A 19,371-nucleotide genomic window follows, 5' to 3' on the forward strand; every position below is an offset into this window, starting at 1 on the left:
CATTTATCACTGTCCTTCACCTCCACCTGCCTCGAGCATCTCATGCCCTTCGTCTTTGCCTCATTCACTTTCAGTCCCTTGACTTCTATTGCCGTTTTCCATTCTCGGTACCATTCCATAACTTTCTGCTTCGACTCCGCCACCAAGACAATGTCATCTGCATACAACAAACACCAGCATCCTTCTTTTCTTCTCACTTCCTCTGTCAGTACATCCATCACACAAGCAAACAGTAACGGCGACAAGACTGAACCTTGATGAACACCAACTTTACCTCAAAACACCAGATCTAACACCTTCCTCCGTAACCACCGCCTCTACACCTTCATAAGTCTCCATAACTGCCCGAACCATATTCTCTGTCACACCTTTCTTACGCAGCGCGTACTCGATCACCTTTTCGGAACTCTATCAAACGCCTTCTCCAAATCTACAAACACCATATACAATTCTCTGTCCTTCTCCAAAATTTCTCCTGCAGCTGCCTCAACACAAAACACGCATCCGTCGTTCCTCTCTCCGGTATGAATCCATACTGCTCTTCCCCCATCCGAACAACTTCCTCAACCTTCTTTCAAACACTCTCTACTATCTTCAACGCATGCTCCATCAGCTTAATAGTCCTGTAATTCCCACATACCGTCGCTGCTCCTTTTCCTTTGTACAGCGGGACCACTAGACTCTTTCTCCATGTACTCGGCATCTTTGAGCCCCTCAAATCTCGTTCGCTACATTACACAACTCTCTCACGCATAGTTCATTGTCCAACATTTCCCACCATCACTTCCCTCGCTCCCTCGCCTTTCATCTTGCGCAGAGCCGCCGCCACCTCATCAACAGTCACTATTTCCCACGGCCCCAAACTTCATCCGCTTCTCTCCATTCCACTCATTCTCTACGTTCATCAAACGGTCACAGTACACCCTCCACACTTCTAACCTGTCTTAACACCTTCAACTCCCCATCGTGCACGCCGAGCACCAAAATTTCGTTCCTCCTTCTTGTCCTTCTAGCCGTTCTAAACAACGCTTTTCGTCCATTCTCCTGCATTTTACGAGCTCTTTTGATGCCTTTATCGCTTTAGCCACCTCCTTTCGCGCCTTTTTCTTGAACCGGATGTAATCGATCCTATCTGCTTCAGTCCGCGACTTTCTCCACCTTTAAATGCCAACTTCTTCGCGCCAATCACTTCGCTGACTCGATGATCCCATCACCATGCCTGTTCTTCTACTACACCGCCTTTATTTCTACAACATACCTTCTCCGCTGCCTTTAAACACCCTTCTCCAGCATCGTCCATCGTTCCTCCACCGTCTCACCTCAAAATTCAATGTCGCAATTTCGTCACGGAACGCTTTCTTCATTCGATGTAACTTCCATAGCTTGCTTGCCTTTACCCTTAACCTTTCTCCTCTTCACTTTCCTGATTCTCCAGTCCATGACCAGCAGCTTGTGCTGGTCATCTTCTCCTGCAATCACTTTTGCATCCTTCACGTTTTTCCTCTCTTCTTCATTCACCAGTATAAAATCCACCACCGTCCTACTGTCACCAGATTCATACGTCACAAGCTTGCTTTCTTCCTTTATAAACCACGTATTCACTACCACCATCCCACAACTCGCTGCTAACTCCAATATCGCCTCGCCTTCAGCATTCATATCACCAACTCCAAAACCTCCATTGCACAGTATCCTTTTCTTACGCTTCCCACATGACCGTTCCAATCACCAAGCATCACACATCGCCCTCTAATGTCTGCTCTCACTGCATACACGCTGTCGTAGAACTTTTCCTCCGCACTTCGTCCAACCTGCGGAGCATACACCACAACGAAACTCACAACTTCGGCCTCACAACCACATCAACTCTCAGGACTCTGTCCGAAACTCTTCACTGCTACAACCGACTTCGCCCAATCCTCTCTCGCAAAGCCAACGCCATTCGTGCCACTTCCGTTTCCCTTCCAAAACCACTTAAATCTCGCTCCATTATCTTCACCCTTTATGACTCTCGTACCTTCACCTTTAAACCTTACCTCCTGAAACCCACACACATCAACTTTCCTTCTCTTCAACATGTCCGCCACTTCTGCACTCCTTCCCTTCATTGTCCCAACGTTCACTGTGCCTACCCGAAGGGTGACACTTCCACTAACATTCGAGCCGGAGATTCTTCGCATCCCATGCCCACTGAAGGGCTGCCGGGGACTGGGGGCCATATCTTCTTTTCCAAAGTTCATGAATTTTGTTGTAGCAAAAGTTTTACGATAGGATGCCCTTCCTTACACCAACCCCTTTTAGTCGTCTTTTACGACACGCAGAGGATACGTTGGCGCAATTCTAAGCCGGCAACCACACGGCATTTACAGCAAATATGAAATTTTTAGACATAAACATGTTTCGACTTAACATTAAGTCATCAGCAATATGAATGAACTAAATGTTTTACATTATCAAATATATACAAGCATACATGACAGAAAGTTTTGAGTTTGATTTTTCTGAGAGCTCAAAACATGGAAGTAGAGTTAAGTATGAATTACAGATTGGTAATTCATATGTATCATATATTTTAGTTCATTTGTACAGAAGATTTCTTAAAGTAAATTCAAAACCTTTTGTCAAAAATATTTTGTCATTTACTTTAAATGTGTTATTGATCTTGCATAATTAAGATCATATGGAAATAGCAATATATCCTATGACAGAAAGAAAAATCTTTAGGTACACAAACCTTGGCTGACATCCCTAGATCCAGAAGTAACGAGCAAATACGCCTCAAAAACTCATCATCAAAAAGCTCAGAGTGGCCACCATAAGCCTCTTCACAAATCTTCTTGAGTTCATTAAAATTATCCTCAAACATGGAACCCTCGAGAAAGAGTTTCCATTGTTCATCCTCTTGTGTCTGCAAGATCAACAAATAGAATTTACATACTCTATTTTATTGTTATCAAAATATACTTAAGGTTAAATTTGTGAGGCTTGATCATACACAAAGGCTTGCTACTGTAATGGTGATGTGTTCATTTATACACAGAAATGCAAATAACAAATTGAATCAAATATTTTGTAATATTGGATTCTTTTTGTCAATTTATGTGCGTCAAAGTTTCAACGAATTAAACAGAATATATTGAATGAGGTGAAGTTTGACAAAATACCTGCTTGAGCTCGAACGCCTGTTTGGTCAACTTTGTAGCTTAGCGATCAGTGAGTTCATAGAAATAAGACTAAAGGACGTAACTTGCTCAATAATCGGTGGTTGTACCTCGTTGTTACTTCTTTTGATTTTTGAAATTCAATGCTTTCAGCGGATTATAGAATGCATATATGAATACAAGCCTTTCCTCCTCCCCAAATCATGTATTTTCCTGCGGTCGTGGATTTGAGCGAAACAAATTGTTTTTCAAAAGTCCATAATACGTTAGGAATGGCATAATTACTTAACAGATTGTGTGTATATTTTTTATGCAATTATGAATTTTTTCTTCTTGAATTTAAAGCCAATTCATTTAGTGTTGTATGTTCGCTGAGAATTTTATCATTTCAAGTTAAGTTATTATCAAGAATGTTAAATTTCTTTTGACAGGAAAGATCTCGGTATTAATTTTACATTCTCGTTTATTAGAAATTTTAAAATGACGGCGTACTTTATAAAACAGTTCGTGAATGTCGTTTTACATTCTCATTTCTCATGTTATAAGTTTTTTAATATCCATTTAGTACAACCAGTGACGTCATTATGCATAATGGTCGTAGAAAAATTACAAATATTCTTCAGTTTCCTGGCATCTTTTCGATGAAATTCTTTCGCAATATTTCATGAATAGTGTATTTGCACAATATCTTTGATGAAGTGTTTGAATATTTTAGACCAGGGGTCTCCAAACTTTACAGCCAGAGGGCCACATGAACTTTTCTCCAGCATGTTGAGGGCCGACGAACTGTATACCGCTGGTCAAAGAGCGAATATTTTAATAAAACGAAGTACTTTTTAAAATAGACATGTTTCGACATCTCATGATGCCATCTTCAGTATAAGTGAAATAATAAATGATACAAGGTTTATATAAAAGTAATATGATACATAAATGACAACAAGAAAAAGGAAATAAGATACATTTGCGAAACTTCGCGCCATTTATCCACCAGAATCAGGGAACATACCACAACAGACAAAAACTCTCATATCTAACCCACACCTTCTTAAATCTCACTCATGTAAAACCAACTATTCACCCTCTTGCTTCAAAATCATCGACACTACCGACACCTCATTCTCCCTTAAAATCAAAGAAGCACTCCACATCAACAAAACTAAACCTGACCTCAATGTTCAAGTTTTTAAATTCAATACAATGTTTAGTTTATAATACGCTCGGACGCTCCCCCTTAATTTTATCTTATTTCCTTTTTATTGTTATAATTTATGTATCATATTACTTTTATATAAACCTTGTATCATTTATTATTTCACTTATACTGAAGATGGCATCATGAGATGTCGAAACATGTCTATTTTAAAAAAACTTGTCACGTATATTAAATGCGCAAAACGAAGCACATCACACAAGCTTCATTAGTTAAGAAAAGATTTATTCAAAATTTAAAGGTTAAATTTCAACCAAGAGTAATATCATAACAAAATCACAATTAGTCTGTTCAGTTTTCTCAATGTGAGTGGTGAAATTGGCTTTCTTAAGTGTCTCTGCGGGCCGGATTGAGAGTCCCAACGGGCCGCATCTGGCCCGCCGGCCGTAGTTTGGAGACCCCTGTTTTAGACCTTTTAATTTTGTCAGTTCGATGCAAACATAGTTTATTCATAGCATTATCTTTATAAAGATAGACATTTCAATAGACATTTCTACGGTGGCCCATAAGGGACACAATACTTCCATGCAAAATATAATGTTTTTCATTGAACATTTAATATTTCCATGCAAAATACTATGTTTTACATGGAACACTTAATATTTCCATGCAAAATACTATGTTTTCCATGGAACATTTAATATTTCCATGCAAAATACTATGTTTTCCATGGAACATTTAATATTTCCATGCAAAATACTATGTTTTCCATGGAACATTTAATATTTCCATGCAAAATACTGTTTTCCATGGAACACTTAATATTTCCATGCAAAATACTATGTTTTCAATGGAACACTTAATATTTCCATGCAAAATACTATGTTTTCCATGGAACATTTAATATTTCCATGCAAAATACTATGATACGCGTATCGTATGATACGCGTATCGTTCTTGTATGATACGCGTATCGTTCTCGTATCATACACGTATCGTTCTCGTATCATACGCGTATCGCTCTCGTATGATACGCGTATCGTTCTCGTATGATACGCGTATCGTTCTTGTATGATACGCGTATCGTTCTCGTATCATACGCGTATCGTTCTCGTATCATACGCGTATCGCTCTCGTTTGATACGCGTATCGTTCTCGTATGATACGCGTATCGTTCTTGTATGATACGCGTATCGTTCTCGTATCATACGCGTATCGTTCTCGTATCATACGCGTATCGTTCTCGTATCATACGCGTATCGCTCTCGTATGATACGCGTATCGTTCTCGTATGATACGCGTATCGTTCTTGTATGATACGCGTATCGTTCTCGTATCATACGCGTATCGTTCTCGTATCATACGCGTATCGTTCTCGTATCATACGCGTATCGTTCTCGTATCATACGCGTATCGTTCTCGTATCATACGCGTATCGTTCTCGTATCATACGCGTATCGTTCTTGTATCATACGCGTATCGTTCCCGTATCATACGCGTATCGTTCTCGTATCATACGCGTATCGTTCTCGTATCATACGCGTATCGTTCTCGTATCATACGCGTATCGTTCTCGTATCATACGCGTATCGTTCTCGTATCATACGCGTATCGCTCTCGTTTGATACGCGTATCGTTCTCGTATGATACGCGTATCGTTCTTGTATGATACGCGTATCGTTCCGTATCATACGCGCATCGTTCTCGTATCATACGCGTATCGTTCTCGTATCATACGCGTATCGCCTCGTATGATACGCGTATCGTTCTCGTATGATACGCGTATCGTTCTTGATGATACGCGTATCGTTCCTGCATCATACGCGCATCGTTCCTGCATCATACGCGTATCGTTCTCGTATCATACGCGTATCGTTCTCGTATCATACGCGTATCGTTCTCGTATCATACGCGTATCGTTCTCGTATCATACGCGTATCGTTCTCGTATCATACGCGTATCGTTCTCGTATCATACGCGTATCGTTCTCGTATCATACGCGTATCGTTCTCGTATCATACGCGTATGTTTTTCGTATGATACGCGTATCATACGCGTAGCGTATGCTAACAAATACGCGAGCGGTCCTGTATATAAAAACAAATATTCAAATTACTACATATTGGTTTCTTTGCACAGTTGTACAGTATGAATTGAAAAAATCTTCACTGATTTTCTCACCTGTGAAAAACTCCCTCCTTGGGCCACCACCATCAATAGAAGGTTCACTAGCAAAACAAATTTTAAGATTTCCTCCTTCAGCAAACCATTTTCGTTTCCGTGCATCCACATAATCTGCAAAAGCTAATCGCCTACGAATAGTAACTCTGTTGGTCGACATTCTGTTAACATTGTCCTGAATTAGATGAACCACTTCTTGCATAGTGGCAACAGTTGGCTGTCCAATTTCCTCTTCAGCAATGAGTGTGTTTTCCAGGTTATTTTGATCGTTATCTGATAACTTGCCAATTGGGTCTATCCACCTTTCTGCACACATGTCTGCATGAGCCTCTATGTCTGTTCGTGAATAGTATCCAAGACATGTAGGGCATTGATGTTGCAATAGATATTTTTCTATTCCATGCTGAGACAATTGTCCTTGTGACATACTACAAACTTGAGACGTTGAGGTAAATGAACTTTGAGAAGACAAAGAAGAGGATTGGAGGATTTTATTACTTGCATCTTCATTGAAATCCCCACAACCTGTTGTGGCCAATGACTTTCATGTTGAAGGTTGAGACTTATGATACTTCATCGAAATCTCTTCAAGTTCCTTGTCAGAACTTCCATCAGAAATTGAATTTTCAAAATCATCTTCTGTACATAGCCAGAAATACATTTTGGAGTATGGCAGCAACAAATCTTCTTTATATTTTGAAAGCACAAATGGTATGTTGGTCTGGGGTAAATACCTCACAATTGACATGTCATTATACAAAAGAATATATTTTTTATACTTGTTAAATTGTTTATGATGCCTTGAATGTTTATCAATTGCTTTTTCAAAAAGAGAATGTCCATCAACATCTTCATCAACTGCAATTGTTATTCTCCTTGACTTCACCCTTACCAATACACCATCACCATTTTTGTCTTTCACAATGCCAACCTGCACCTTCACCTCTTTTGACAACTTTGCTTTTTTTCCACCAGGTTTTGGCTTAAATTTTGATGATCTGTCTTCCTCTTTCTTACGAAACTCTTCAAATGAAAGGGCTTTACCCAATGGTCTTGCTTGGAGGTTTTGAGCCTATTTCTGTGTTTAAAACAGTTTGAAATATATTGTTTAAGAAAATAATACAACAGCCAAAATATGAGAAAACATATGAGAAGAATAGGGATAAGAAGATTTTAAATAAATAAAAGTAGAATGAACAACTTCCATTTTACAATTGAACGAACGTTCGTGCACTTGTATTTTATAAACTATAGGATTGTGTACTTACCGACATCTGATAATGCACAAAATGTTGTGGCAAAATTTGGCTTTATCCAAAAGCTTTGTTCCACAACTTTGGCAGAACATTTTGCCTTAAAAATTCCACTTTCAGACTCGTGTTTTAAGAGATTCAATGATAAGTTTACCAAATAGATTTCCTCGAAACTTCAAGTAACTGCATTATATTCAACTCATGCGCGCGCACAAGTTTGAACGTTGCACGGAAAACAAGCAATATTGTACGGCGAAGCAACAAATGTTCCATGGAAAACATAGTATTTTGCACGGAAATATTAAATTTTCCATGGAAAACATAGTATTTTGCACGGAAATATTAAATGTTCCATGGAAAACATAGTATTTTGCACGGAAATATTAAATTTTCCATGGAAAACATAGTATTTTGCACGGAAATATTAAATGTTCCATGGAAAACATAGTATTTTGCACGGAAATATTAAATGTTCATTGAAAAACGTAATATTTTGCATGGAAGTATTGTGTCCCTTATGGGCCACCGTATTATGTGTTGTAGCGATAAACAAATAATTTCGTCACTTCTTAAATTAATCTTAACACTGAATTATACGGGAAGACGAATGAAATGGCTTATCGTCCTAATGATTATGAATGTGGCTATGATGAATCGAGATTTAAGACTGCTGTTGATGAAAATTTTCGCTGTGCAATTTGTCTCAACGTCGTTAAAGACGCAAGAATGTGTAAGCATAACGAACACATCTTTTGTCGTTCTTGTATTAAAGAACATCTACGAGTTAATGCACAAAGATGTCCTCAATGTCAAAATAATTTGACGGTAGCTACACTTCTTCCAGCGCGTATTATAAATAATATGATTTCAAAGTTAGAGATCAACTGCGACTACGCCATTCGTGGTTGCAAAGAATTTACAAACGTTGAAGATCTTGAACGACATGTTCAAAATTGTGGCTTTGCTCCAGTGTTGTGTTCTAATGAACGTTGTGGTAAGGAGATAAACAAACGAGACAAAATTAAACATGAAACTGAGTTATGTGAACACAGAAAAATTCCTTCTCACGATTTTGCGGAGATAAAAGAAATGTTTCAACAAAATCTTTCTACAGTGACCAAAGAAATGAAGGAATCAAGGAAAGAAATAAAAGATGTTCAACAAAATCTTTCTACAGTGACCAAAGAAATGATGGAATCAAGGAAAGAAATAAAAGATGTTCAACAAAATCTTTCTACAGTGACCAAAAAAATGATGGAATCAAGGAAAGAAATAAGAAATATTCAACAAAATCTTTCTACAGTGACCAAAGAAATGAAAGAAATGAAAGTCATGATGTTTCAAATATTGGGAAAGATGACTAAAAATGAACATGTGAAAACATTGCCATCGTCAATTGAGGGAATGATGAACTCAGGAAAAGAAGATATTTTGATTGCTGGAGGTTACCCATTTGGTTCCTTCAAGAGTGCTGAAATATTTTCATGGATGGAGAAGAATTGGTTTAAGATTGCATCAATGGAAAGTGGACACAAGAATGCTTCATCATTTATTTATAATGATAATTTATTGGTTGTTGGAGGATGGGGCAGCAAGTCAATGGAGACATTGAATATAAAACAGTCACCTTTAACATGGAGCAAATTTCCCACACAGCTTCCTTATGAATGTTGGGGTCATCGAACTGTTGTTTATAAACAAAAAATCCTTTCCATTGGAGGAAACATTGTTGGCCAAAGAAAATCAGATTTGATCAGTGAAATAAAGATTACTGGTACAACATCTTATGTTTTAGAAGAGTTGTGTCTTATGCCTGAACCACGTATTTGGCATGAAGCTGTTGTTGTTGATGATAAAGTTCTTATTTTTGGAGGACTGGGAAAAGGTAACAAAGTTTTATCCAGTGTTTTGGAATTTGATCCAAGGACTCTTACATTTAAGGAAATGCCTCCATTACCTTGTCCATTGTTTAACATGGCAACAGTTCCATGGAGAGATCAAGTTGTTCTTCTTGGAGGTTATGATAGAGAAAAAACATTTAACAGCGTTAGAATGTATGACTGTAATACAGGTGAGATTACAGTCTTACCATCCATGTTGGAAAAGAGAAGTTGTTGTTGTGCAGTTATAACAGGTGATACAATTGTTGTCATGGGAGGTGAGATTGATAAACGTGAATATCTTAATTCAGTGGAGTGTTTCAAAATGGGAAGCAGTTCTTCATGGACATATCTTCCTTCAATGAATAAATCACGATCAGAAGCCATTGCTGAAGTTTTACCTTTTGGGCAAAATTATGTATTGTAACCACGAAATATTCTGCAAATAATCAGATCATTATAACTCAGCAAAACTTTTTAATATTAAATTGAATAGCCTTTGATTATTATAGTAAATTACCGAGGAAATAAATGACTTTAGTATTTTACTAAAGACTGAGGTAAAAGAAAATTTATAGCATTAGTTTTTGTTCAGAATCTTTAAACTGCAGTGTATGGATTTGACCATTGTTTTGTGTCAAGTCTTCGCCCATCAAAATCTAAATCACTGCCAAGTGTACATAGCTTATATATTAAAGAATTTTTTATTTTCCCTAACAAGAAAAGTGTGATAAAAATACGAGGTTATTATTGATGAACAAGCGTACTACAGAAATAGCGCTTTTTGTATGACAGATAAATATGTCGCTTTATTGTATTGACAATTATATAGTCCAAGAACGACAATTTGTTTTGCATAAAGTGATGCTGAGACAAGGATGTTTCTCAAGGAAGCACAAGTCTTACATAACTAAAGCATTTTCTTCCTTAAAGTGTCCATGACACTAAAATTTCAACTGAGTTGTACTTTTATTTAGCAGAGGATCTTTTGAAATGACAAATGGACATTCTAAAAACAGTCCATGCACATCACTTTTATTTCTTGGAGATATTGAGGTTTTTATTGTCCGATTTATCTGCGAACTTGTGACGTCAATTTGCGTAACGAGAACTAGGAGTATTAGGCATATTTCACGATACTCTTTACTTCACAAGGACAGGAGTTCCCTTTGCTTGACGTTAATGGTATAAGATATAAAGTTGTCATGAAACTGAAAAGTATTTAAAACATTGTGGGAACTCATCATGCAATATGACGTCACAAGTTAGATAAAATAGAAATAACAGAAACTTCAATATCTTGCGAAGTGAAAGAGATATGCATTAACTGTTTTAGAAAGTACATTGTCATTTTAAAAGTTCTATTCATTGCAAACATAATTTAACTAGCAAAATTTCGTGTTACAGGCACTTTAAAGCAAAAGTTGCAAATTTGGTTGTAACAATATTTGAAAAACCAGTCAATATCAGTACCACCAGAAGGACAATATTCTCTATCGAATTTCTTAAATTATTGGTCATGTAAACTTTTTAGTGGAAGCCGAAGTTTTTTTTAGCAAAAGCCAGAGTTATGTCAGCTGGAGTAGGAGTTAAATATTCTTTAGAAATTTCTAACAAACAGCGTTGTTCTGCTACCAGCCACTCAAACGCCAGCCGAGGCCCAATGCAGATGAGATAAAAAAGATTCGAAGCAGATTAACAGTTTTTGATAAGGCAAAGTGCAAATTCACTAATATCACTTCAGTTTACTTTATTACGACGGCAAAAATATTGTATATTTTGGTATTAAAACTCTTCCAATAAACTGGGCAAACATCCTAATAATTTCATACTTTAGCGTATTCCTCTTGAAAGCATTTCAACTGTAGACAATCCTCGAGCTCTCGTTTTCGTTTTCTATACTAAACTTCCAGCTTGGAGAAAACTTGATTCACTTAGAAATATAATTTCGAGACAATTTCATGGTATATTTCCAGTCTTGTGTTTTCTTCGAGTTATCTGTCTGCTGCATGTCCAACACAAGTTGTTCACCTGAGACTTGCAACGCAAACATGCGTCTGTCTGAAAAAATAGCGCTCACTTTTTTATCGTGTTCTTCGAGCTATCTCTGACATTCTTCCACCGTTTTACCAAATTTTCCTATTCCAAGTTCATCTATTATCGTCAGAGCCAGCTTTGTTGCACTTCGACAACCTGTCATGAAGGGTTCTTGTTTCTAAAAAAACAGGTTTCAAAGATAAATATTGGAGACGCTCCTCTATTTCAAGTTTACATTAGAGACGTTCAACTATTCAAAGTTTATAATAGAGAGAGTCTCCTTTTACAAGTGTAGTTAGATGAACATAGAATTGTTCCATGAAGCTACAAAGGTTAAAGAAAAAAATTCAATAAACAAAAATCTATGTCGACTAATCTTCAAATCCTATTAAAATAAAGCTTTATTCGATCCTTCGAGAGATTTGACTGCACGTAATCAAGGCAAACTATTGTACAAACACGCACAAGGAAGGTTCGTGAAAAACATATCACATGAATTATGTCATAGCTGAACATCTTATAGTCCGATTTACGAATGTACGAATCTTCAGCAAAGACTAGAAATGTGTCAAAATGTACAAAGTAATTAACATGTGTCAAAATGTACAAAGTAATTAACATGTGTCAAAATGTACAAAGTAATTAACACGTGTCAAAATGTACAAAGTAATTAACATGTGTCAAAATGTACAAAGTAATTAACATGTGTCAAAATGTACAAAGTAATTAACATGTGTCAAAATGTACAAAGTAATTAACATGTGTCAAAATGTACAAAGTAATTAACATGTGTCAAAATATACAAAGTAATTAACATGTGTCAAAATGTACAATGTTATCAACGCGTGTCAAATTTTAAAGTTTTATCAAAAAATGTACAATGTAAAATGTGATACAAATGTTTAAGATTCCATAACAAATTGTCTCAGAAACGTGACAATGTTAACGGTATGTGTCAAAATACACAATCGTGCAACGTGATGAAATTCTCACCAATCGAAACTGCAGCCAAGCATCGTGATCGTACTCAAAGCTTCCGGCGAAGGTCGTGGGAATTTGATCCATTCAAATGGAAGACAGCACATCATCAAAAGACGACAGCAATTTCAACTAAAAACAGACATTTTCATGAACCTTTTTGCAAAACGGCAACACGAGTCTTTCCACCCACCTACCCTAACACCCCCGAACTCACTTGAAATTTAAGTTTTTCGTTTAGTTCATCAGCACTGAACATCAATAGATGTGAATCCTTTCGATCGAGGATGTAGGCAATGCGAACGCTACCTGGTTGCATCTCCTATGGAGATGAAAAATACAAGCATTAGATTACAGAAGAAATTCAAAGTTGAAAAACATAAAAAGTTGTCAAATATTTGAATGTAAATACAGCATAATTTTGAAACTCGTAGTCCTCTGCTTTCATGTTGTAGCAAATGGAATATCGAGGAGACTTCACACACATAGAAATCGCAAATTCTAATGACTTTCAGAAGCAACATAGAAGCTAGACAGACAAACAATCGCAAAATCACCACCGGTTCTTCAGCTTTCTCCATAAACTTGATTTAAGTTAACTAAAGCCAAAAGTTCGTTTGCTTTTAAAGTCATTACGTCTCACCAATTAAAACCGCAAAATGTCATACGTTTTAACATTAGCAATAGCATCAGTTTACGTAGGTCAAAATCATGCTAATCATACACCGAAACAAGATCAATTGACAGCCACTAAAGATATTGCATGTTATACCATATAAATGTGCACATCCCCTTAACACCCCTCAATTTACCATGCTATATGTACGACGTAGACAGTAACCAGGTCAGTTTATTTACTCATGTTCAGTATTTTTTTTTGACGTTCTTACATTTTAAAAAACAATAAATGTTCAAAGAAAAGAAAACTAATAAAGTTCTCAAATTTAAATAGAACGACAACGTCACTTGCTCCCGCACTACGTCACTGACTGCGTCACTGGCTACCAGGCTACCTCACTGCAGGTAATGGTGTGCGATAAAAATATTGCTCTGGAAAAAAAGGGTTAGAATTCGGACTTAAGGCAGAACGTTCATACAACGCAGGAGTGATCGAATTCAAAGATTTTTCTTGGAATCCCGATGATATTTTTTGAAAAATTCAAAATGCAAAAATTGCAATTATGATGCAAAAATTTTGATATATAAATTATAGTTTCCTTCAAAAATACATTTAAAATGACAGTAACCTATCTACGTAAAACAATGTTCTTTTTTATTCTTAAGACATTGAATTTGGTAGACGGGCTATTTTGTACAACCAGTGACGTCAGAATGCATAACGAGTCTCTTAAACCTTCAAATATATGTACGCAGTCAGTTTCTGCTGGAAACTTTGGATCAAATGTCTCTAGCAGAATTTTATACCATTAAACACCATTCAACAGATACAGAAAAGGGATGATGGGATGAGTAACATTTATAGATAAACCCTGATTAACTGAAATGGAATGCCTCGCCTCAAACAGACTCTAATTTGCTGTTTATAGAGATAAACTCTGATCAAAACTGGATTAAAACTGAGCGTACCTGGCTTTTAGTATGACCTAGTTCATTGTTTGGCAGAGATAAACTTACATAAAAATTGGAAATAAATAAAACTATGGTTTATAGACTTTTGCAGAGCTAGTTCACAGTTGCAGAGATAAACACACTCTTTCAACATTTCTAAGCCTTTTGAAGTATGATCAGTTTAATACAACTTGTTTATTTTGCTGTTTGTGATGAAGTATATTTGCTGTACATTTTCATAAATACATTAATTAGAATATTTTTCAAATATTTTTATTTGATATTGATATATTGACCAATTTGCAAATACAACAATACATGGCATTTAAAGCAAATAAGAAATTTTTTGACATAAACATGTTTCGACTTAACATTAAGTCACCTGCAATATGAATGAACTAAATGTTTTACATTGTCAAATATATACAAGGATACATGACAGAAAATTTTGAATTTGATTTTTCCGAGAGCTCAAGACATGGAAGTAGAGTTAAGTAAGAATTAAAGATTGGTAATTCATATGTATCATATAGTTTAGTTCATTTGTACAGAAGATTTCTTAAAGTAAATTCAAAACCTTTTATGTCAAAAATATTTTGTCATTTACTTTAAATGAGTTATTGATCTTGCGTTATTAAGATCATATGGAAATAACAATATACCCTACGACAGAGAGAAACATCTTTAGGTACACAAACCTTGGTTGACGTCCTTAGTCCCAGAAGTAACTAGCAAATAGGCCTCAGAAACTCTTCATTAAAAAGCTCAGAATGGCCACCATAAGCCTCTTCACAAATCTTCTCGAGTTCATTAAAATGATCCTCAAACAAGTAGCCCTCAAGAAAGAGTTTCCATTGTTCATCCTCTTGTGTCTACAAGATGAAAAAATAGCATTTACATACTCTATTTTATTGTTATGAAATAATATCTAAGCTGAAATTTGCGAGGCTTGATCATACACAAAGGCTTGCTACTGTAATGGTGATGTGTTCATTTATACACAGAAATACCAATAACAAATTGGATCAAATATTTTGTAATATTGGATCCTTTTTGTCAACTTGTGCGTCAAAGTCTCAACGAATTAAACAGAATATATTGAATGAAGTGCAGTTTTACTAAATACCTGCTTGAACTCGAACACTTGTTTTGTCAACTTTGTAGCTTAGCGATCAGTGAGTTCTTAGAAATAAGACTAAAGGACGTAGCTTGCTCAATAAACGGGTGATTGTATCTATTTATTAGTTCTTTTGATTTTTTAAATTCAATGTTTTCAGCGGATAATAGAATGCACATATGAATACAAGCCTTTCCCCCTCCCCTCCCCCAATCATGTATTTTCCTACGGTCGTGGATTTGAGCGAAACAATTTGTTTTTCAAAGCCATACGTTAGAAATGGCATAATTACTTAACAGATTGTATGTATATTTTTTATATAATGATGAATTAATAATTCTTCTTGAATTAAAAACCAATTTCATTTAGTGTTGTATGTTCGCTGAGAATTTAATCATTTCAAGTTAAGTTATTATCAAGAATGTTAAATTTCTTTTGAAAGGAAAGATTTCGGTATTAATTTTACATTCTCGTTTATTAGAACTTTTAAAACGACGGCGTACTTTCTAAAACAGTTCGTGAATGTCGTTTTACATTCGCATTTCTCAAGTTATTAAAGTTTTTTAATATCCGTTTAGTACAACCAGTGACGTCATTATGCATAATGATCGTAGAAAAATTTCAAATATTCTTCAGTTTCCAGGCATCTTTTCGATGAAATTCTTTCGCAATATTTCATGAATAGTGTATATGCACACTTCAACGTTAAAGCCTTGGACAATATCTTTGATGAAACGTTTGAATATTTTAGATCTTTTAATTTTGTCATTTCGATGTAAACATAGTTTATTCATAGCATTATCTTTATGAAGATAGACATTTCAATAGCTTAAAGACTTAACACTTTCGTCTAAAAAAGGAAAATTTTAATTGGGATCAATAACATCCTCTCCAATATGAACAAAAGTGATCATAAAGCAGTCTTTACACTACCTAAAATATAAACGTGTGTCAGTGTAGGTAATGATGAATGGACAACAGAGAATGAAAAGAAGAAAATTATCCAATTGCTTTTTGGCTATATTGTTTTCTTGGGCAGGCTATTTCAAAAGTGTTTCTCGGTAACACAATTCTTACGCTATTTTACAGTCAGATGAACCATTAGAAGTCAAACTTCCTATTCCACCAAATGTTTATGCAGATCTTGAGCGCTGAAAACTACAGCGACGTTTTCGTAACTGTTCAGTTTTTTTATACACTCAGTGTACACCACCGACACGACATTATAAACTAAATAACGTTTGTCGGTGATGATGAATCAATAACAGACAAAAAAATCTCCAGACAATGTTTACGTGAAACATAAAAATGTATGAATTTAATTGGTCTAATCTAAGCTAACAATGTCTACAGGAAATTACACGAGTATAAATTTAGAGAGAACTAAGTTTACCTTAAGACTGCGCAGAGTCATTTTCCTATTCTTGAATTCGAATAATATTCTTGATTACTCTGGAATTTTCTTCCTACTTTTTGATTACTTTTCCATTCTACATTTTGTAATTCTTTAACCATTTTAATAAACGTCACTAGATCTTCATTTATTTCGACTTTCTCCGAGCTCACGTCTTCTTTATCTGAGGAAAAATCATAAAATATAATTCCATCGACAAAATTTGAAAATCCACGTTTTTGGTTGGGCCATTCCACCAAAGGATCTATAAGTGCCTTTTCTTTTTTCGTGAAATAAGAAAATATGAATTTCTTTCTTTCTAGGTTGATGATCATGTTCACCTAAATTGGTTGATACAAAGAAAATAAAAAATAATTTGCACGTTACAAGAAATTCATAACTTTTAATCTGGTTCGTTGTTTTAATGGTGCAAAGACCTTTTCTTATTTATTTTATATCATATTAAAAAATAATGCTCCATTCGATCGTTTTACCAATTTTATTACCGTATGAATATGTTTCCGCAATTTGGCGTCCAGCCTAATCTTACTTACATACCTAATGACAAGGGCGAGAATGAGGTTCATAATAACGACAGGCATGACGACGACGAAGACGACAAAAAGAACAATCTGTTGTGGGTAAAACATGTCGAAACAATGGTGACGAAGAAATGTATCCTTAAAATCAATTTCTCCAATCATCATGATCGCTGTAGTTAACATCGAGTTTCGAAATTTCCCGAATCCTTCTATATCATTCAATATCACCGTAAAGGCTGCTGCAAACACGACGAAGAATAATAATAACAGACTCAAAACCTAAACAAAAATATGATAAACTATTTTAAAGGACACATGCAACATAAAATTCGGATTGTTATTTTTGTACTTTACATAAAGGTATAGCTCCAACTAATAGTTCACCAAAGTTTGAGAGTCAAAGGATAAATATTTTTGAAGATATGGAGGTTTAAAGTTGATGCTTCACTGATAACGTATTGAAAATGCCCGACGAGCTAACGACGGCTACCGATTGGAAAAAGGTCGTTGTGACGTAATAGTTGATATCTACAAACGCGTCAATTGCGCGCTTCTGTTCAAATATATTGGTAACTTTAACAACACGACAATTTAGCATTGAAAATTTGGTTTATTGTGCCGCATTTAATTGTAAAACGGTTCTCTAAACCACCAAACGCAGCAAAGGTTTCTTTTTCGTTTCCCGAAACGACGCAAAAATTGGAATTAACAAAGAGCTCAAAATTGTGCTCGCAACATTTCGAGAGTTCGTGCTTCGTGCAAAATTTTGAAGCGATGCAATCAGTAGGATGGATGAAAGCAGACGGCTTGCCTTAAGAAGGATTGCTGTACCCACGATTTTTGAATACTCTGTGGAACCCACAAGTGTAGCATCTAAAAGGAAGCAGCCAACAAATTTAGAACTGCAACAGAAGAGACGAAGGTGAGGTGATTATTATAGTTATAGTTAGCAATATTTGTTTACATTTATCAAAACTGCTTATATAGCATTACCAAATTGAGGACAATTTTATAATTTTAGATTATTGACGACGTTCTTGCAGAACATGACGACTTTCTTGTAGGCAACGACCACGATGTGTCGACATCGGCTCGAAATGTTTATGCGTTTTACCTCAAAGGAAGTTTGTCTAAAATAAAGATGTCAAAATATATGTAGACAGCGAAACACAAACATATACAGTGGTAACTAATTCAGACTAATGTCGTTTGATTTTTTCTGTGTTATTTTAACTCATAGAAAATTCTTTGTACCTTAGGAGCGCAATGTGAAATGCCAAGCAGACATAACAATCCGTCCGCAAAAACACGTAAGGTCAAGAACCACTCAAACAAAAGTGCCAAATATGATAAGTAGAGGTATAGACTTTCCATTTCGGCCGTTTTGATTTTTGTGAAAAATCCAGCAATACGATAATTTTATGCTAAGGTACGGAGGTTGAGCATTTCAACAAAATCACAGCACACAGACGACGTCATGTGAAATTGAACATTTTGAGGATAGCGCCTATGGTCTGATACAGAAAGCATGTCGACGATGAGCAATAGCTACAATGGATCAGACTCTCACTCGTTTTCTTCACTCAGGCATAGGTCCACGGGGTCATGTGTGAATAACGACCATCGCTGTTTTTACGACAGCTTCGTTTGTACATAACTGTGGCACTCTTCCTCTTGTAATGCAAATATGATCGCCATGTATCAGAGGATCAGTATTGTTTACCTTTGCAAGATATACTTTCCGTCCTGCGTACCTCATGACCACACAAAAGCTACACTGCACCTAAAAGATAAAACACTTTTACTTTGGGAAAACAATGAAGCATCAATAAAATGCAACTAACCATTCAACATTTCCATTTCTGTGAATGTGTTTATTCGCTTTCCGATGACGGAGATTGTCATCATTATGACTATACCTGGCGCGTTGGCCAAAGGCTCAAACATGTATAAGAAATTTTATTGTTATTTATGATAATATAATAATCGGCTTCTTCAGAAGAATCCATAATCTTTGATAAATAAAAGAGTAATACACAGAACCAATAAAGCTGTGCAAGCACTGCAATATAAGTCAGAACGATATAAGAACGATGCTTGTTTATGT

At 35.9% G+C, this 19,371-nt stretch overlaps 1 protein-coding gene and 1 long non-coding RNA gene across 2 annotated transcripts; one reads left to right on the top strand and one right to left on the bottom strand.

Annotated features, from left to right (window-relative positions):
- Nucleotides 1–8,314: 8,314 nt before the first annotated feature.
- Nucleotides 8,315–12,255, top strand: LOC124435851 (E3 ubiquitin-protein ligase NRDP1-like). The gene is made up of 3 exons (XM_046985797.1): nucleotides 8,315–9,906; nucleotides 10,821–10,827; nucleotides 12,249–12,255. Exons 1-3 carry the CDS (start codon nucleotides 8,361–8,363, stop codon nucleotides 12,253–12,255), a joined length of 1,560 nt encoding a protein of 519 aa, XP_046841753.1. The 5' UTR covers nucleotides 8,315–8,360.
- A 5,832-nt stretch (nucleotides 12,256–18,087) lies between these two features.
- LOC124435854 lies at nucleotides 18,088–18,701 on the bottom strand. The gene is made up of 3 exons (XR_006945187.1): nucleotides 18,519–18,701; nucleotides 18,258–18,394; nucleotides 18,088–18,137 (listed from the first exon to the last, which is right to left on the bottom strand). It is a non-coding gene; the product is annotated as an uncharacterized LOC124435854 (long non-coding RNA).
- Nucleotides 18,702–19,371: the final 670 nt, after the last annotated feature.

Source organism: Xenia sp. Carnegie-2017, unplaced genomic scaffold (assembly GCF_021976095.1).
Source record: "Xenia sp. Carnegie-2017 unplaced genomic scaffold, XeniaSp_v1 HiC_scaffold_16, whole genome shotgun sequence".
NCBI lineage: Eukaryota > Metazoa > Cnidaria > Anthozoa > Malacalcyonacea > Xeniidae > Xenia > Xenia sp. Carnegie-2017.

Excerpts from the sequence above, each read along its gene's own strand:
- LOC124435851 (XM_046985797.1), top strand. The coding sequence starts at position 8,361 with ATGGCTTATCGTCCTAATGATTATGAATGTGGCTATGATGAATCGAGA.